The 21,968-nt window shown below is 46.8% G+C and overlaps 1 protein-coding gene across 2 annotated transcripts in view; it reads right to left on the bottom strand.

Moving 5' to 3' along the window:
• Positions 1-21,968, bottom strand: part of ssbp4 (single stranded DNA binding protein 4) — a 126,540-nt gene that overhangs the window by 86,938 nt on the left and 17,634 nt on the right. For both annotated transcript variants that reach the window (XM_079506602.1, XM_079506603.1), the window contains exons 3-4: positions 15,262-15,323; positions 6,030-6,114 (exon numbers count right to left, since the gene is read on the bottom strand). In XM_079506602.1, coding sequence (XP_079362728.1) covers positions 6,030-6,114; positions 15,262-15,323 — 147 coding nt within the window. The remainder of the gene's footprint in view (positions 1-6,029; positions 6,115-15,261; positions 15,324-21,968) is intronic.

Raw genomic sequence — 21,968 nt, 5'->3', positions numbered from 1 at the left:
CTTAAGTACAGTACTTAAGTAAAAGTAAATGTACTTAGTTAGTTAGTTTCCACCACTGCAGATACAGTACCTACTAAACCACCCATTGTTATTAATTTCTGCTATACTATATACTCAAATAAATACTTAAGTATTCCTTAACACACATTATTTATTCATGGCATTTCTTAGATGTGTTTCTTTGTTTGTTTGTTTAACTTTTTTTTTTAAAGAATATCTTTTGAAATATATATTTTTAACTGTAGTAAAAAAAGAAAGAAAAAAAATGATTTTTACTCCAGCCGTGACCCATACAAATTGGTCCATGACATCCACAAATAGGTCCCGACCCAGCGACCCACTGTCTGACTTCAGCATATCTTTCCGTGTGGTTGCAGGCAGACATGGTGTGCTGTGTGTTCACCACTACTCCTCCACCAACAGACAGTCTTTCCCTGTGGTTGCATGCAGGCATCATGGTGTGCTGTGTGTTCACCACTCCTCCGTCAATAGAGACAGATAGGCACAGAGTCAGCCAGGGTGCTTGCTGGCTGGCCTATACATGGTGCACCGCGCTGTGAATGACGCATTTGTGACACTAAATCTGCAACGCTCCGCGGGCGCTGATGTCACAGCAGCTAGAATCACAGATGTGTCGGGCTGTGACCTCTGGGTCGGACGGAGCAAAATGTCTGTTGGTCTGGAACAACAAGGCAGATTGTATCACTTCCTGAAAGACCCGTCTGTGTACGTGCATGTGTGCGTGTGTGTGTGTATGTAAGAGACAGAGGGACTCATTCTCTTCCTGTACGCTTTTATGTGAATAAGAAAATAGGCACGCGTTCCAAGCTCTCTCGTGCTTGTTGTACAATATGTCTGGCTCTATAGTCTATACTCATCACAAAGCCCTGTTCGTTTTTTTTTTATCGTTCATTTTTGACGGGCTAAAAATCAAAGGGGCTGCCGCAACAAAGTGTTCCTTTGAGGTGCATCCAAATTCGAGCAGAACAGAGACTTCTTAAGATGTGGAGATTTCTTTTAGGAAATAAAACATGATTAAAGGCACTGTGAAGAGGAAAGGACAGGAACACGGCTCTAACAATTAAGACTACAAGGGCGACCACTTAAATGACTTTACACGAGACTATACGGGACACGTTGCTTCATGATACAGTATCATGTCTCACGCTGGGAGCGTCACTCATTTGCATACATGAGGAGGCGTATGGTGTCTAGGAGCATGTGCATGTGGATGAGTTTATGTTTCAGAGCTGGAGTGCCTGTGATAGTGGATCCTCCATCCCGGGGTGAAGCCAACTAACAATCCAGCCAGTCAGAGCCAGGCCTGAGAGCTCCGGGAGCAGAGCCAGGGCTCCAATCCCACCCCAAATCCTCTGGATTAGCTGTCAACAGGCCCCCAGATCTGAGGATTAGCACATTATATTCCATTATCTTTCTCAAAACTGGAAAGCTCGCAAAGTTTCAGGTCACATATACACCTCACCGCAGGACGGCAGAAAAGCGAGTGAGGTGCCTTCAAACCAGGATGAGGAGCACGGTTGAAAACAGCACCAAAGCAGCGGTTTGGATCGTTTTCTCACTCAACGTTGCCAGGCAACAAAAAAAATGGTTCCAGGAAGTAAGGCAGTAAGCCATGAAAACCCACTCTCACTAACCCATTTTAGAATACAGCACTGATCACTTCTTACCCGTTCTGTAACAGACAGACTGTAGACTGGAGCAGACCCACTACATAAACAACCGCAAAACCAATCTCAGAACAAGGTTTATCTTCACTTTCGTTCCTCTGCTACTGTTTCTCCTGAGTGACACACGGAGCTGTGCAGGAGGGGTGTGTGTGTGTGTGTGTGTGTGTGTGTGTGTGTGTGTGTGTGTGTGTGTGTGTGTTCGTGCGTGACTTATGGGAGCAAGCGTGTTGTTTTGCAGACTGTGATCCAGGGGGACTCGGGGGAATGGGGGAGCCGTTATCAGCGAGGGGGCTGTGATAGAGACTTGATCGCGCCGTCGGTCTGCAGGGACCGAGGAGCCCAGAGTTAATCAGAGACAGACAGACCCCTCAGTGGCCCTGGGGATTCACGCATTGACCCGCACAGACACACGCACGCACACGCAGATATACAAAAGCACATGTACCACCACATAAAGTACAAGCATCTAAGCACGTACATAACTACATATATGTACAATGCATGTTCACACACACACCTGCTCTTGGAAAAAAGAATATGCAGGCACCATGCACGGCACACACACACACATCTTGCTGGCATCTAAGCCTTGTCACAGCCTCTTCACACAGTATTATTCCCAGTGTATGGAGCTCCCGCGCACGCACGCACGCACGCACGCACGCACGCGCATACGCACACGCACACGCACACGCACACACGCAGTGTGTGAGACCGCCACTGTTATGGGATTAAATGGTGAGAGATGAAGCAGGGGAAAGCGAGTGGGTGAAGGTGAGACAAGAGGCCAGCTTATGTTTCACAGATGATTCTCAGATTCCCTCAATGTGCAAACATGATCTCATGACACCACACCCCTTTCATTTTAAATAACAGCTAAACACCATTAGCAGCAATGTTTTTAATGTGAGAGTGACGGCCTCAAAAACAACTTGTTCTGTCTTTCACCATCTCTCTCACACGCACGCACGCACGCACGCACGCACACGCACACGCACGCACGCACGCAAGCACGCAAGCACGCACGCACGCACTCGCGCGCGCACGCACACGCACGCACGCACGCACGCAGACACGCACACACACACACACACACTTTGTTCTAGTTCAAGGATTCATGTCCAGTTTCCCTTGACCTTTAGCCCTGTCTAAAGTTCAGGAGGTCAGAATATATGAGCTGTCTGACAGAGATCGGCTGTGTGTGTGTGTGTGTGTGTGTGTGTGTGTGTGTGTGTGTGTGTGTGTGTGTGTGTGTGTGTGTGTGTGTGTGTGTGTGTGTGTGTGTGTGTGTGCCTGTGTACCCTGACCCCCTCTGTACTACTAAAACACGTCCTCACATCCCCTCGGACATTCACGGAACATAAAGGGCTGTTGGTCAGCACACATAATGCAGCTGTCTCAGTGTGCCCGTGCACACACACACACACACACACACACACACACACACACACACACACACACACACACACACACACACACACACACACACACACACACACACACACACACACACACACACACACACACACACACACACACACACACACACACACACACACACACACACACACACACACACACACACGATGACATAAATCTAACATGACCAACAATAATATAATACCATACTTCCACTTGTACATTTCAAGTACTATAGTAGAACCCAAACAGGGGCTGCTCGCTGAAAACAAGCCAATCTACAAGCTGTGGTACATCTGCGACATTTACGGTAAGTGACACGCCACCCGGCGACGGGTTATAATTTAAGCGTAACACACTTCTGTTCCGTGTGGCAGCAGAAGTTGGGGTTCAAGGTTCAGCCATACAGCGAGCAGAGCCTGTCACACGCAGCAGCCAGAACCTGCACACACACACAGGTATCCATACAGCGAGCAGCGCCTGTCACACGCAGCAGCCAGAACCTGCAGACACACACAGGTATCCAGCTGGGCCAACTCTGGAGAAAAGGTGTAAGGAAATTATATGGCATTTAGATTAATTAGGCACAGTTGTCAGCTTTAATTAACTACTAGGTTTAATTAACCATGTAATTAATCTTATGGCGGTGTAATGTGTGTGCACACACGTAGACACGCGCCAGGCCGAGTGTGTGTGTGTGTGGGGGGGGTTTGCGCACACGCGCGCCACACATGCGCACAAGCAAGTCCCACACATGGACGTAATACATGCACAACAAATGTAATCTGTTCGGCTGACAACTGTTCACACTTTCTGCTGTCAAACCTCATAAGAGAGTTCAGTTGAACAGGCTACTGGCTAACCGGCTAATACAGCCCTTGAACGACATGAATCCAAGCTAAGAATAGAGACTGAAAATCCATTTCACGTTTCCCCCGCCACCCAGGTGGAATGATAAGCTACCAGCTAATGCGGTGTGTCCAGTCCACTTTCTACACTCGCCAAATCCTGAGTGTTCGTTTAACTCTGAGAGTGCACAAAGGGACCCTTTTGGGTCCATTTATGCGCTCTCAGAGTCAGATGAACACTCAGGATTTGACTGTGTAATACCCATATAATCCTCATTCAGATACATATAAAGGGAACATAATGCCACCATTTCATGTGTCACGAACGCAGCCGAAAGCAGGCCTTTACAGGTCAATGTACGTCACCTACAGTACAGCAAACCAACTTTAAACCACAACTGACCAAAGTGAAAACTCCCCAGAGTTAGTTTAACCCCCCAGCGTGTACAAAGGGTGAAGTTGTGGTGAGTGAGGATTTTGTAAAACCCTCGTCTTTCACATTGCGGCTCGCGTGTCGACTGGGTCACAATTAGCGGCCGGCCACACATCAACATATCAGCGGTCTGCAGCCTCAGAGCTAGACCAACAAAATACCTTTTGGTTGGTAGTTGATGTACTTTGAAGTAATCCACAAGCTAAAACAAAACCACTTACTGTGTGTGTGTGTGTGTGTGTGTGTGTGTGTGTGTGTGTGTGTGTGTGTGTGTGTGTGTGTGTGTGTGTGTGTGTGTGTGTGTGTGTGTGTGTGTGTGTGTGTGTGTGTGTGTGTATAGTGTATAGTGTATAGTGAATAGGCTACTGAGCTGCCACTGTTCCAGAGATGAGAGGGTCAAAGGGGATATGGACCCTGACCTATCGACAGCTTGTCCATGCACTAACCCCCAGAAGCCACCCAATTTTGGCGTGTGGCTCTTGTGCATGTGTCAGTTACGACATACTTTTTTGTGTGTGTGTGCGTGTGGCTCGTGTGCATGTGTCAGTTACGCCATACTTTGCGTATGTGTGCGTGTGTGCGCGTCATCAAATAATTGGTTCAGGATTCCGGAATCAGACAAAAACAAAGTTATTCAAGGCTTCATGGGGAGTGTAGTTGCTGGAAAATAACTTGTAATCTTTTCTACTCCTTTAAATGCATCTTGATTGACGGTGTGATCCTTGCTAGTGAAGTGAAGTGTGTGTGTGTGTGTGTGTGTGTGTGTGTGTGTGTGTGTGTGTGTGTGTGTGTGTGTGCGTGCGTGCGTGCGTGCGTGCGTGCGTGCGTGTGTGTGTGTGTGTGTGTGTGTGTGTGTGTGTGTGTGTGTGTGTGTGTGTGCGTGCGTGCGTGTGTGTGTGTGTGTGTGTGTGTGTGCACGTGCGTGTGTACAAAGCCAGCCGCTTTATGTGCGCTGACCTTTACTGAAATCATGAACACACCAATAAAGCACCAGGCTGTTATGTGAAGCTTTCCCTCAGGCGGACCGTTTAGGTAAGACCTGAGAGGTCAGAGGTCATGCTGTCTGCAGTGGACATGATCCTCACAAAGGCCATCATACAGTCTCACACGCGGTGAACTGTAGGACTTTTAATAAAAGATGGCATTAACCAACATACAACTATTGTTGCTTGGCATTGCATATTTTTTAAAACCCTTTTCAAACATTGCGTGTGTTCATTAAAAGCAGCTCTACTGCATGTAGAAGACAGACTGAACAAACTGACAAACTGAACAACAGGCACGTCATAACAAGAAACCACGGGCACTATTGCAGAAACGATAGACCTTACTCTTTCTTTGATACATGTGCGCCTGAGGATTTGTTTGGGCATGAGCACGTGTCGACATGACTGCAAAGCATCCAAGTGTGCAGCTACTGTCTGTGTGCAGCCACAGCCGAGTGGGCAGAGAGGCCATCAGGGAATCGGAGGGTCGACCCCGAGCTCACCCAGTGTACAACATCACGTGTCGATGAGCTCCTGAGTAATACACTTAACCCCAAACAGCTCGAGCAGCCATCAGCTGGTAAAGCTGTAAAAAGCCCCCCCACCCCTACATAGCCCCCATAACACAACTGACAGGTTGGTAAAGTTCACTCACATAGTCATGGAAAGCTTTGGCCTCGCTGGAATGTTCGCATGTCTCCCGCCGGTCCGGAGCCGCACAGTACAGATCCCAGAATACGCTAAGAAGAGAGACAAGGAGAAGAAGAGGGGAACAATCATTAGTCTTTTACTGACATACTGTATTGGTAACATCCAATGCTGTTATGCTACCAGCTACCCATCACCGTGACGAGCACAACAATGAACTTCATTTAGAGCAGTGAATCTCAAGTGTTGTCATTTCAAGGTCCCCCAACATATGCAATTATGCCATAGCTCACGGACCGCCCCATTTGATACAATGTTTACGGGATCCCAATTTACACTGTAAAATGTGTTCATTTAATTCTCAGAATTACAGAATAGGTTCCTAAAGACCAGTCATTTAGGGGTCCCCCGGCCCAACGTGAGAACCAGTGTTTCTTTTAGTCTTTCGGTGGCTAAACTCCAGAGAGCTCTCATCCAGACGGGGCGACCAAATGGAGTGCTTCCCCTGTTCCTCTCAGCCTGCCACCAAGACCTGTGGGTTAGCGTCCAATCGGCTATGATTATATTACTTACTGCCCAATCAGCCGTGGTCATATTAGCTAATTAGACCAATCCCACTCCTCCAGGGCAGTCAGAGGCCACCAGGTCCGGCCACTCCAAATGGGCCCTTAATTACTGCACTGAAATTAAGTACCTGGCTTGCTGCATGTTAAGGAGTTCTCTCTCTCGCGTTGATGATATTGATTTAATGGACAGCGCATTAAAATAAACTGCTGAATTGGGACTTGAAAAAATGTTTCACTTTTTTTCTTTTGACTCTGTCTTGCCATCATTCAAAAGGAGTAAATATTCGGTTACGTGCGTTCGTAGTGCTGATGTGAGGAAAGCGGGCGTAGAACAGCCCTGACACTTGATGTGACAGACTGCAAAATGGAGCAGAAAATATTAGCTGATCGCCCATAACCGTGCGTGTGTCAGAGAATCGCTCACCGGCAACCTGTCATACATTGGTCATTTTTCAATCCGTGGGATGTTTTAGCCCCAGCCGTTGTGTTTGGATGGCTGGTTGCACGGCAAGATAATGTGACTCACTCTTATCTAGGAGTTATTCCATTTCCTTCTTTACGACTCGGAAGTTAAACTTACTGTAAATCACAAACTCTGCCATGTCCTCTTTGTGCTTTCGATTTTTATTGTTTTGGTGATTCATACGTTGTTGGAGGACACCGTGAAAACTATAGCCTGTCATTTGTTGTGGATCCTTGATATGAAAAGAACAATAAACCGTGCTACCAGGGCAGCCACATGCCTGCCAAGCAAGTCAAAGCACATTAATTAAAATAGAAGTCTATTGCTATTGAATGGGAAAAGTTTAAAGATAAAGACATATGTTAAAAATAAAGATAAAGTTTAAAGACAAGAAGCTTTGCCCTGAGGCACCCAGACAAGGAGCAGATGTACAAGGAACAGAAGTTAACAAGACAAGGGAGACTGCATAGTGTGTGTGTGCATCGTGTGTGTGTGTGCATCGTGTGTGTGTGTGTGTGTGTGTGTGTGTGTGTGTGTGTGCGTGCGTGCGTGCGTGCGTGCGTGCGTGCGTGCGTGCGTGCGTGCGTGCGTGCGTGCGTGCGTGCGACAATCCGCATGACATGAGATGGAAAGAGAAGGTTGGGCTCTCGGCCGTCCGATCTGCTGTCGGGAAGAAACCACCTAACTCCAAAATGTTTTTTGGGAATTTTCAGGGAATGAAAAATATACATTTTGCAGGAATTAAGAAAACCTTATATTTTTAAAACAAAGCTATACTGCCTCATCAAAGCTGGTGTTCTGACTTTATATATTGTCAATTACTTGAGTCGTCTCATATAAGAATTGTGGTCCAAAAATATGTTCATCATCCTATCCTTGTTCATCATAACGCCCTTTAGGTCGACATCATGGTATAACATGTTGTGAGAATAATATAGCAGCAGCCTACTATACTATGCTACAACTTCATCACCCTATCCTTGTCTAAACATTGATCTAACTGCGAAGTGTTGAGCTGTTACAATCATGACAGAATCACGACAGTTTGACATTGTTCAACCCGTTTTCAGGGGGCGCAACAGAGACAACTCACTTGCTGTGTGCGCTGAGCGGCTGGGCCGCATATCCCAGCCAGGCCAGGTTGTATACCCAGGCCTGTGGAATTCATATAGGCAGTCATAGTATAGCCAATTTTAATGGAATCTGCTCAAACTGACTGATACTGATACAGAACAATATATTGCTGTCAGGTGGAAACCTTGTATGACCAAAACCATTCCTTCACAAAATATATAATAATAAAAAATAAATAAAATAGTAAAAATAGCCTATCTACAAGCTCACAATGCATCACATTTATATCTAGACACGTTGGGAGCTTAATGTAGATCTTCTATATTTTTTACTGTGGACCACCACCACCGCAAATATAAAAGCAGCTGGTAATAATATGACTATGTCATCATTTCTTGTTTTGCATTGTTTTATGTATTAAACTCAGAATACAGTCTCCTTAATCAGATCCTATGGGGACAGGAATGTATATTAGATATAAATGGTAAATGGTGCATTTATATAGCACCTTTATCCAAGGCGCTTTATATAGATTGTGCATTACATTCACCCATTCACACACACATGGCAGTGGAAACCATGCAAGGCACCAACCAGCACATCAGGAGCAATTTGGGGTTCATTGTTTGCTCAAGGACACTTCGACACCAACTCTGGGGGAGCCCAGGTTCGAACTGGCGACCTTGGGATGACCATCCAGCCACTCTACCCCTGAGGCAACGCCGCCCCCCCGTCTGTATGAAGATACAGACATGATCTCTATTTTGAAGTTGCAATATCAGTGTGTGATTGTTAACTAATTATCTATATCATGTCCATCTAGTTGTGGGAGGCTTCTTACTGTCTTGTGGGTGGTGGTTACTGGTTACATTAATATATTTTGGGGGTACTGTCATTGTTTCAGCTGCAAACTATTACAGAACATACTTGAAACAGGCTGCTCTTAAGTGTAAATGGATAATGGTGTGTGTCGTTGGCAGGAGTGTGTTTTTAAACTATACAGCTTGAGGTCATGCAAATTCTGCGTCATCCATTCAAATGAGAAACCATATGACTACATAACTTGAGGAGGTAGGCAGTCACGCACACATGCGTACAGGCAAGGTACACACGGTAACTCTCATTTGCACATCCTTACGTGTGTGAATTCACACACGTAAACACACAAATACGCACGCACGCACGTACGTACGCACGCACGCACGCACGCACGCACGCACGCACGCACGCACGCACGCACGCACGCACGCACGCACGCACGCACGCATGCACGCACGCACGCACGCACACACACACACACACACACTTCAGAACAGGAAGGGATTAGCGTCCAGCCGTCCAGGAGAAGACAATTACTAAAATGAAATGCCATCATGATAATTATTTGCAATTAACTGGGGTTTGACAAAGCCAGTGGCTAGAATGTGCCTTTCCATTAAAACAGGCAGGGTAAACAAAGAAACAGGCAGAAAGACACACAGGCGGGTGGTGTCGCGGCCACGGCCATAATCCTACACGTGCGCCTTCGGCCAACCTGTCAGCCAGCCAATCAGAGTCTTGGGCCAACCTGTCAGCCAGCCAATCAGAGGAGAGAGGGTGGAAGAGAGAGACAACCATGCAGATGACGTTGTCTTCCGCTTATCAATACAAGCGTCGCTGTCGGGTGAAAAACCTCTATGTCCAAAACCGTTCCTTTTCATTATTATTTTAAAAAAGGTTAAAAAATAAATACAATAATCAAAAAACATTGAAAGTTGAAATATGGAGATACAAGGTGTCTGCCCGACAGCGGCGATAGGCTCTTCTAAATGGGACACAAAACGCAGAGCGGGAACTCTGGGGGGAGGGAGGGGTACAAATTTCAACAATTCTTGTATGCTATTTTTGACTCATATGTGACTTGAAAAATGAATAAAGAAACTTTGATCAAAAAAAAAGAAGGGGGATCTTTTCCAGTTGTCTTCATCACATCCACTCAAGTACCGGCTATTCTCCGGGGGGGCAGAGAGAGAGAGAGAGAGAGAGAGAGAGAGAGAGAGAGAGAGAGAGAGAGAGACAGAGAGACAGAGAGACAGAGAAAGAGAGAGAGAGAGAGAGAGAGAGAGAGAGAGAGAGAGAGAGAGAGAGAGAGACAGAGACAGAGACAGAGAGACAGACGCATCCAGAGACGGTAGCACGTTGCGATGGAAATCAGCTGCTGTGTACTACTGCAACAGGAAGCCCTCTCTCTGGACTGTAGATAATAACTACAGGATTTGACAAGGAGGGGAGCCAAGAAAAAAGAGGCCTGAGCAGAAGCCGATGAGTGATGCATATTGTTAACACATGTACATACCAACAGAGGAACACGTCCCCGCTGTCAGGCCTGTGGTGGTGTTGAGGCATTGTGACCGAGACAAGCCTAACGATATACTGGTTTATTCAAACGGCACGTCCTTGATTCGCTTTCCTGTATTGACTTACTGAGCCTCCTCGAGGGGCTTCCGTTTAAGATTATCAAATATTTGAAAACTATGTGAGCATGCTTTCCGTTCTCAGAGAAACAGATGAGAGCTGATGTGAGAAGAGAAGAGGAGCTAGTACAAAGCTCGTGTTTCACAGTCCGATACCTGCATTTATAAAAAAAAGAAGAAGAAGCGGACAGGATATTTAAGAGAGGGGAGTATAAAGTGAGTAGAGGAGCTACAAAGCTTGTGTTTCCGGTCCGATACCTGCTTTCATAAAAAAGCGGTCCAGAGATTTAAGAGCAGAGCCCATGCTGTATAGTTACACTCTGTTTACTCTCCCCCTTGCCAAGAGGAATGTCAGCTAGGGGCTATATGACAGAGATGATACCTCTACACATGTTGTCTTGTGCTGAGGTGTGCGTGTGCGCATGCGTGCATACGTGCGTGCGTGCGTGCGTGAGTGTTGTTGTGTTGGGGTGGGAGAGCTCCAGGATTCTGTAGCTGTCCAGTGAAAATTGGTTAAAGCAATCGATTCTAGGATAAGGAGAGAGCGAGCGCCAGGCAACAGAGGGAGAGCTAATGACACAATCAACACCTGCAGTCCTCCCCGAGACCTTTTCTTTATCCCTCCACCCATAACAACAGATGTGGATGACCCCCCCCCCCCTCCCCACACACACACCCCCAAAAAAGAAGCATAACCCTCCCCACAGCCACTCGCAGACCAGAGCCCCCCCTCCTCCCCCAACAGGAAACTGCTAGAGACAGGGCCTACGCGGGACGAACCCTACACATGGAGAGACAGAGAGAGAAAGACAGAGAGAGAGAGAGAGAGAGAGAGAGAGAGAGAGAGAGAGAGAGAGAGAGGAGGGAAGTAAGAGGAGGATGGGGGGATCTCGGATTTGGCTGTTTAACACAAAAGGAGCCTGGAATGCAAGGAGTTAATCCATTCTGGGGTCTCTCTTCCGCAAACAAAGGACAGGCCTCCAGACAAAGGTTGAGGGAGGGGGAGTGCAGGGGATGGGGGGAGGCGGGAGGAGGGGGGGGTGGCGGGAGTTTGGTGGCTTTCCCCTACCATCTGGAGCTTTTGTTTGGGGGAGGGGGGTTGGGGGTCTGGGGGGGCAGGGACTCCAGCCCCCTCCCCACACACACACACACACACACACACACACACACACACACACACACACACACACACACACACCCCCCACCCCCAGTGAGTCCCATGTCCACGTGCTGCGGGCTCAGACAGACGCCCCTCGGCTAGGTCATACCGCACTGGGGCCCTGCCCTGCTCAGCCTGGCTAATCATCAGCCTGCTCTCCAACTGCTCACACACACGCTCACGCTCACACACACACACACACACACACACACACACACACACACACACACACACACACACACACACACACACACACACACACACACACACACACACACACACACACACACACACACACACACACACACACACTCACTCACTCACTCACTCACTCACTCACTCACTCACACAAAAAACAAAACAAACAAACATACACACGTGCACAGTGCACACACACACACCCACACACACACACACACACACACACACACACACACACACACACACACACACACACACACACACTCACTCACTCACACAAAAAACAAAACAAACAAACATACACACGTGCACAGTGCACACGCTCACACACACACACACACACACACACACACACACACACACACACACACACACACACACATACACACGTGCACAGTGCACACGCTCACACACACACACACACACACACACACACAAACACGTGCACACGCACAGGCACACAAGTACATGCTAGGTCATCCAAAAACATTCTGCTATCACTATCAGACACATACTCTCTCGCACTCTGTTGAAATATATCAATAAGGTCAGAAGGACGTACACACGGCAACTGTTCCACTCTCCTTTCAGGCTTACGCACACACACACACACACACACACACACGCACACACGCATACACGTGCACGCATACAGAGAGAGCAGGTCTCCCTAATTCCTCTTATTGGTCAGGCCAAAGGCGAGAGCAAACGTATGCAGTGCTGTATGTTTGTGTATGTCAGTCTGTCAGTATTACTGGTAGCTGTCCAAGTGGAGAGCTGTCAGGTTGATGGAAGCCAGGCTCTCCAAAAAGGACCATTATGAACTGTGTCAACAGGCTGCAATATTACACCATGTGGGACCCACAGTAGAATGAATGAAGTCACAATCACTGCTTCGCTGGCGGGGGATTTGGGACGAGAAAGAAGGGACGGATGACAAACAAAGCCTTCCCCGTCCAGCCTCTCAGAGCCCACCTCTTGTCCTCCACCGCCCCCACACCCGCCCCTGGTGCCTGTTGCCTCTCGAGTCTCTAATCTCCTTGCAGTCTCTTTCGCTGCTCCTGAATGTTTGGCTGCCTGGTTGCTCCAAATCTCCAGTCCTGCCCAATTTCCTATACTTGCCTGTTTGGCTGCCTCTCTTTTCAGTGCCAATCTACAAAACTTTGTGTCTGTCTGCCCGCCTGGCTGCTTTGTTTTGCGCTCTATACCCGTCTGCCTGTCAAAGATCTTTGCCATGCCTGAAGGCCGGCCGGCCTGCCTGCCTGCCACTTTGCTTCTCTTCCTCGTCTGGCTCTGAACTCAGGTTCTCCCGGCTCTTGGCCTGTCAGCTGGTAAGGGGAACCCTGCATTTTGGGTGTTCCCGACGTCTCCTCCACTTTAGACAGAGAGAGAACTACTGTACATGTCAGGGCTGTCAGGCCAATGGCTCCGTTCTCCAAGCCAGACAGAGAAAATACACTCTATTTATCTGGCATTAACACGTCTGACAGATTGCTTTAAAAGCAGCATATGAGGGGAGGAAAACACACACGGAGCCCAGTTCTGTTGAAAAAGAAGAATCAGGTTTCTGAACCGCACGGCGGGCCAGTTCCTCCACTCTGAAACCAAACTATGTGGGATAGAAGGAGCTGTGCGTGACTTTGACTTTGATTAGTCCATCTGCAGTTTGACTCTGGTTCAGATGTCGAGGGTTTCCTTTTCCTTTTTTTAAAGGTTCAGTTGAAATAACAGAGGAGGGGAAGTTAGCTGGCTTGTCAATCAAATCACATGGAAACCAAGGGAAGCAGTACTTAAACATGTGTGACATGATGCACTTAGCATTCCCAGCAATTACGCTGTAAAATCCTTAGTGTCCATTTAACTCTGAGAGAGTACTAATATAACATTGGTTACAATTGTACGTTCTCAGAGTTACGGACTGAAAAATGAACACGAACAATGAACATGAGGATTTTACTGGGAATTGTCCCTGTCCACTCGTCCGTCCACATGTCCACATTCTTTTAGGTCATCAAGAGTACTTCGGCAGCACGCACGCGAGCCGTTTAAAGACGTGTGTGTGTGAGAGGGAGAGCCAGACGGAGAGTCTGAGCGTGTCTTTAAGCACCGTATGCAGCGGGGCGTATTGGTAGCTGACCTGATAATGCTTGGGCCACAAAATCGCAACGTATTCGTTTGTATTCCTACTGGAGTCTTGTGTTGCATGTCTCTCCCCCTTTCTGCCCTGGTGTTTCCTGTCTGTCTTCACTGTTCTGTCTAAATTAAGTAAACCTGCCTAACGGGTCTAAAGGCCAATACGTGCTCCTTCCGACCTAGGAAAAGCTTCCCGTTCGGAAAGGCTTTCCGAACTATATAGTTCGGAGTCCCAGGACATATGGAGGTGCACGCTTTCCGAGACAAACTTGTGAGACCAGCCATCAGAAGATCGGAATGACAATTTGTGTCAATTTGTAGTTATATTATCTCTTTCCCCACCAGGTCTCTGCCACCATAAAGCTTTTCAGCCGTAAGCCCTTATTTTGAAAAGCCACCAGCTGATTTGGTGAACCGGAAGTAACAATCAATCATTTCCGGGGCAGCCGGTAGATACTTTCGCTGTAATCAGAAGTGCTAATATAGTACTGCAAGGTCACAGGGACTTTTTTATTGAGCTCCTAAAAATCGATGTTCTGTATGATCACCTCAAGCTGAGCTTCAATTCCGAGAAAGACGCCGCTAAAGATCGTCGCTAAAGAAGGAGGGAAAATATTCAATGACGTCACAACGTGGACGCAAAGCGTTGCCAGGCGACGGAGACGCAAAGAACCAGTAAAAATAATACTAGCGATGCTGGATGCATTATAAAATAATTATTGGTCCAATGTCGTTCTATAGGCGACCTGTGACTTTTAATAAAACATTCCAATGTCGTCCTTCGAAGAAAATGAGTAAACTCCCTTGCTCTACACTGTACAGTGTACAGGGTTTGATGAGGTCAAATCAACATATGGAATGGAAGAACAGGTCAGCTCCATATATGGAGATCTAAGGGTGGCACCGGGGCAGTGTCTTGAGTGTACAGGGTTTGTTGAGGGCCCAGGTAGGGCCGGGCCTTCATTTTAGGGCCTGTTGAAGTTTTCGCCGGCTGCCGGGCGAGGCTGCACAAATAACTTTGGGGAAGGCCCGTCTAGAGTTTAAATGGACAGGTATCGGTCAAAAGGGAGACATTGAAGAGGAAGGATGGATGGGGAAGGATCAACATATGGAATGTCAGAACAGGACCTTCGGTCGCAATAAAACTCTTTGAAGTAATGGGTATTAAAAGGTAATAAATGAACACATACCACCACCATGAGTGTAGGAATCCTGGAGGTTCCCCTAGTGTAATGTTCTTCTCCCATCGGATCTGTAGGAGATAGAGAGAGAGAGAGGGAGGGAGGGAGAGGGGGGCATGGGAGAGAAAGGAAAGAAAGAAGAAAGGATACATAAACAGAGATGAAGACAAAACCATTAGGCATTGCAGTGTGACCTGGCATTATGATGTACTGTAATATTTGTTTAGTAAAACTTCACTCCAAACACACTGTAGGCAGACAAACAGGGGGATCAACTGTCAGAGAGAGGAACAGGCAGTAATGGACACAGGTAGGTAGAGTCGGTCAGTGCAGTTAAGTGTGGATCAGACACTCTGTCGTCTCCAAGCAGCAGTCCTCTCCAGAGGCCTTTAGAGACCCACCGAGTTCCAGCCTGTATCTGGACACTGAGATAAGATCCAGCCAAGATAGCAGCTATTCTGCTTTACACGCAGGCAAGCACGCACGCACGCACGCACGCACGCACGCACGCACGCACGCACGCACGCAGCACGCACGCACGCAGCACGCACGCACGCACGCACAGTACTCAGTGTTAAACAGAATTTCAACCTGAACATTCTGTATGCCCCGTGACGTAAAACGACGCATTTGTCATCATCAACATTTCACGAAGAAATACAAAGAATTGACAGGGTATTTTATTGATCGCTTCACTTGGTAACAATGTGATTTAAGTTGAAAATCAGCAAAGTTTTCCTTTGGGCTTTGAACTGCCAACTCAGCATGTTAGTATCACAGCTAGGGTAATTAGTCGTGTGGCCAGCGACTCACCGCTCACCCGGACACATCTCTCCGTTTTTACTAACCACCGTGAATTGGCCTTACGACACCCTTGTTCTCGGCGGATACCAACAATAAGTCACTCCGACTTACTCTCTTTCCTTAAACTGTATATACTTCATTGACTGGAGTCAATAACATCCTTTACCCCATCTACACCTAATCACTTTGCTTAAAGTAACCGATCTACAAGCTTATTGCTGCAGATGGGCTATTTTCACTGAATGTTCGGCCCATAATAGGCACACACAGACGCACACACAGACACACACACTTATACCAGTAAGACGCCCTGAGGGCGAGAAGCGACCTCACCCTAAAGGGCAAGGTCACGTGCACACGTCGGCCTGGGTGACGGCAGACTGCTGGACGAGTGCTGGCGCTTTGGCATGGGGGGGTCAGATCAACATATGGAATGAATTCTGTACTGGCCATATATGGAGTGTGTCTTTACTCTTGAGTGTACAGGGTTTTTGAGGTCAGATTAACATATGGAATGTCAGAACAGGTCAGCTCCATTTATGGAGATCTAAGGGTGGCAGTGGGGGCAGTGTCTTCAGTTTACAGGGTTTGATGAGGGCCCAGTTAGGGCCTGTTGAGAACTCTAGTTTTAGCCGGCTGCTGGGTGCGGCTGCACTAATAACTTTGGGCCGTCTAGAGTTTGAATGGACAGGATCAACATGTGGAATGTCAGAACAGGTCAGCTCCATATATGGAGATCTAAGGGTTTGAGGTCAGATGTAGAGTTCCTGGCCGGCTCCATATATGCAGATCTAGGTGATGATCCAGTCTTCTCCATGTATGGCTATCCAGGATTTGATGAGGTCAGTGTTGTGATCTTCATATATGGAGACGGCCATATATGGAGTGTGTCATGCAGTGATGGACTGATGGCCATATATGGTGGCGTGGCATGTCACGAGGCGTGGCGGACTGACGGCCATATATGGAGGCGTGACGGATCGACTGACGGATGGGCGGACTGATAGATTTTGCAGGTTTTCATAGTAATCTGCGACGTACGGTCACAATAAATAAAGACGTAGACTGGAATTATTATAAAGTCTATATTCAATAGTGTTGTTTTCTGCCATGGTGATTTTACAATGATTTTACATACATGGCATAGACAACAAGGTACATAAAGATATAATACAAAACACACAAAAAAAACCCACCTTAAAACCAAATATTACAAAAGCAGGTGCATAAGCCGATTTCTTTTTTTTCTTTTCTTTTTTAATAGCAAATGAAACAAGGGCATCCAACTTCAACTTTTCTTGACAATTATTCCATATATGTGGAGCATACACCCTGAAGGCAGTATCTCCCAGCTTAGAATTGTCGTTCAGAGTAAGGTTATCTTGAGATCTGGTATGTTGTAGTAAATTGGTGTGTGTGTGTACTGTGTGTGTGGGCCTGTTGAATTCAAATGCGATTATATAGAGCCACACAGAGTGCCGCGTTGGGTAGTGAAGACCTCTCGGGGACAGGAGGGAATACAGCGCTTGTGTATACTGTATGAGTACTTGTGCACGATTGTGCATCTGTGAGTGTGTGTGTGTGTGTGTGTGTGTGTGTGTGTGTGTGTGTGTGTGTGTGTGTGTGTGTGAGAGAGAGAGGATGAGTGAGTGAGGGTGCATTCCATGTGCACTCTTAGGGAGGTACAGAGGCTAATTGAGGCGTCAGAATCCAGGTGAGAGAGCCTGCTGAGGCAGGTGTGGGTTCCCTTCCCTCAGCACACATTGTGGGAACAGAACACCCTTATCTGTCCTAGTAACTGTACTACAGTACACTGTGAAGTCCTGAGTGTTCATTTAACGCTGATACACTGTGCTTAGGAACTTAACTTGAGTATTTTTTCTTTTTAATTCTAATTAGCTGGAGTCTATATATATATATATATATATATATATATATATATATATATATATATATATATATATATAATTTATTTTTTTATTTGCATACTTTTACAGCAAGTATATTATTTTGACATCAATAGAGTTATACTCTAAGTGTGCAGGACAGGGGAAAAAAGGTTTTACACTGTGGTATTCTAAAAACAGAGTGCTTGATATTTCTCCACTGGGCAAGGGAAGATTACAACACAAAAGAGAGAGCCAAAGTGTTGAGGAGAAAACCCAGGAAAAAGATGATCTGACCTGTGTGGAATGGATGTGAGATTGACGGGTGAATATTAACAGGGTAATTGAATGCTGAGTGAATCATGATTGATTGCGACACTTTGCTTCTGATCACACGGAAGAATTTATCAAGACCTTGAAGGCTATCGCTGGAACTAAGGGCCGGTGGCCGTGGAAGGTGGAGGCAAAATGTGGAGCTGCTCTTATCATTAAGTCTTTATTTATGATCTTGACTGTGAGTAACCGACTGTAACTTAGTCTAACCATGGACCATGACGACATCTATATATACTGTCTATCGGCGCTGTCAGGCAGAAACCTTCTATTTTCCATATTTCAACTTTTAGTTTTTTCTTAATTTCAGTGTGTACATGCGTACAATACCAACAACTGACATCAGATTAACTCAGTAGGCTCAGTACCCATGCCTCGTGGATGGAATGTGTGTTTCTACACTCACCAATCTGTGCGGGTGCCTCATTGTGTGTGTGTATGGGGGGGGTGGGGGGTGGGGGGGTGCGCGCGTGCGTGCGTGCGTGCGCGCGTGCGTGCGTGCGTGCATGCGTGCGTGTCTCCAGTTGTCTATGACCCAGAACTTAACCCCTTTCCAGCAGCTCACCAATAACACTCAATCTCTGGGAGGAGATTCACCCAGAAGGGTTCTGCAATCAGCAAGACTCTCTTCAGTCTTGCTACTTAATCTCCCAGTGCTGTTCCCCATCTCTTCATATTTTAGCTCTTTTCCTGGTTGTTGGCAGTGGGGACAGCCTCCGGCCCTGCCTGCCTGCCTGCCTGCCTGCCTGACTATCTGTCTTTGAAAACTTACAACTGAAAGAGGTGTTACTATTTCCTACAGGTGTGGTGATCAAAAACATTCAAATGAAGGAACAGTTCCTCCCAGATACAATTAGCGTGAAAGACTCTCAAGTGCAGACTGTCAAAATATGATTGATTGCCAATAGATCAATCAATGTGCATTACCAATATATCGATATTGTACAATTCAATACAAGTAGTGCTGTTTATTCATATGTTGGGGCAATACACTCTTTAAACATTCTACATCTTTCAACAATCACCATACTAATTCAGCAAGCGGGAGAACCCCTATTGTTAGGATAGCTTGTAGCTAGTATTAAATGGTAAATGGTGCATTTGCGCCTTTATCCAAGATGCTTTACATAGATTGTGCATTACATTTACCCATTCACACGCACATTCATACACCGATGGCGGCGGAAACCATGCAAGGCACCAACCAGCACATCAGGAGCAATTAGGGGTTCAGGGTCTTGCTCAAGGACACTTCGACACTAACTCTGGGGGAGCCCGGGTTCGAACAGGCAACCATGCGGTTGCCATCCAGCCACTCTACCCCTGAGCTACTGCCACCCTGTGTAGTTTTAGCTTAAATAGCTGTCAATACAGTACAGTTTTTATTATGCATATTCGTTTAGAATGGTGATGAAAATATTGCACTCCAGCTAATTAGAATTGCCTATACACCATGGCCATGGTATAAATACTGTATATAGACAGATATAAAAAAAAACTTTATCTAAACAAGACTTATATTTGTTCCTTGTAACGCTGCCAAGAGCATGTAAAACCCTCTTAAACGTAAAGTACATGGTTAGCACTTCACACGCCAACATTTGTTGTAACTTAATTAAAGTTCTTATGTGTTATTACAAAGCCCATTAATCTGAAGCATTATAGTGCCACAAAGCCACACACAACCGGGATCATCGCTATTGTGTTACACCGGTGCAGCTTTTGTGCTTCAGCATGGGATCCCAGTGCCACTCGTGCATGTGCAGCTGAATAATTATTTTCACTCAGCCACTACCTAGCAACCGCTCATTTCCGCACGTCATCCATGCCGCGCGCCACATGGTAACTTTTCAATGCTCACGACACACAGCCCATCACTGATCCTCCGTGCAAGACACACCACAGCCCATCACTGATCCTCACAGCCCATCACTGATCCTCCGTCCAAGACACACCACAGCCCATCACTGATCCTCCGTCCAAGACACACCACAGCCCATCACTGATCCTCCGTCCAAGACACACCACAGCCCATCACTGATCCTCCGTCCAAGACACACCACAGCCCATCACTGATCCTCCGTCCAAGACACACCACTTCACCACTTCACCACGACACACAGCCCATCACTGATCCTCCGTCCAAGACACACCACAGCCCATCACTGATCCTCCGTCCAAGACACACCACAGCCCATCACTGATCCTCCGTCCAAGACACACCACTTCACCACGACACACAGCCCATCACTGATCCTCCGTCCAAGACACAGGCAGCCCATCACTGATCCTCCGTCCAAGACACACAGCCCATCACTGATCCTCCGTCCAAGACACACAGCCCATCACTGATCCTCCGTCCAAGACACACAGCCCATCACTGATCCTCCGTCCAAGACACACAGCCCATCACTGATCCTCCGTCCAAGACACAGGCAGCCCATCACTGATCCTCCGTCCAAGACACAGGCAGCCCATCACTGATCCTCCGTCCAAGACACACAGCCCATCACTGATCCTCCGTCCAAGACACACCACAGCCCATCACTGATCCTCAGCCCAAGACACACCACAGCCCATCACTGATCCTCCGTCCAAGACACACCACAGCCCATCACTGATCCTCCGTCCAAGACACACCACTTCTGTGTGGCTCTACTCCGAAAATGTAAAGCCCAAATAGCAGATCAATGTTGTCAACATTAGTTGAATTATATGCACCGGCCTTTGCCAATAAGGCCCTCACAGTGTGTCAGTGAGTGTATTAACACTTTAATTGCCCGGGGTTATTTAATCCATTACATTATAGCGCCCATTCGATTTATAAACACAGACACCTTTTCCGGACGGACTTCCGGTCCGTGTTGATGTGTGTGTAGCAGCTAACAATAGCCACACCACTCTAGAGTCGATCGACGGGAGACAAGAATAAATCTATCGCGACTAGCGACTGGAGTGCGGAGCGCCGTCTAACACAGGATCTTTTCATAATTAGACGGGATGATTTAGATCGCGAGTTATGAACGTTTTAAGATTTTCGTTTTCATCAGCTAAACAGAGGAGAGTTTTTCGATGACGTCTCACTCTTGCGCGTCACCGAGGATTGCCCAACAGGCGCTTGTCCTGAGCGTCGAGCGTTACTAATAGAAAGGACAAAGAACTTCGTCCTGGGCGATGGGAGTGTTAAGTGGAGCTGAATAAAGGCAACAGGGCAGTGAGGTGTTGTGGAGGAGAAGGCCTGGACACGCGGGACCATTATCAGGAAGGACGCCCATTAAGGAAGAGGATGCAGCACATTAGAGACTTGAACTCACTGTTCAGGGGATAATGTCAGACTATTTAAGTCCAGCTGCAGAACTGCCTGAAAGTTACATTTAACAATAACCACATACTGTACAATAATAATAATTAATTATATATATTTTTATTTTTTTAAATGGCAGATCGTTAGGCTCACAGAGCTGTAGAAGTGGTACTTTTGACCGATTTATGTCTAAAATTGGCACGGTTGGGGTCCATGAGGTTAAATGATGTGTATTAAACAATTTGCTACTGTTATAGCAACCGGTCCCGGCTCATTGATTTGATGATATTGCTATACTTGTGTTGTTAGGATAATAAATGACCTGATGCGATACAATGGTGAGATTACCCAACGGTTGACCCCAGGGCGCCTCATAATGTGAATTCCAT

Source organism: Electrona antarctica, assembly GCF_951216825.1.
Source record: "Electrona antarctica genome assembly, chromosome: 7".
Lineage (NCBI taxonomy): Eukaryota > Metazoa > Chordata > Actinopteri > Myctophiformes > Myctophidae > Electrona > Electrona antarctica.
The sequence above is the reverse complement of the archived record's forward strand: the minus strand, read 5'-3'. Positions and strand labels throughout refer to the sequence as shown.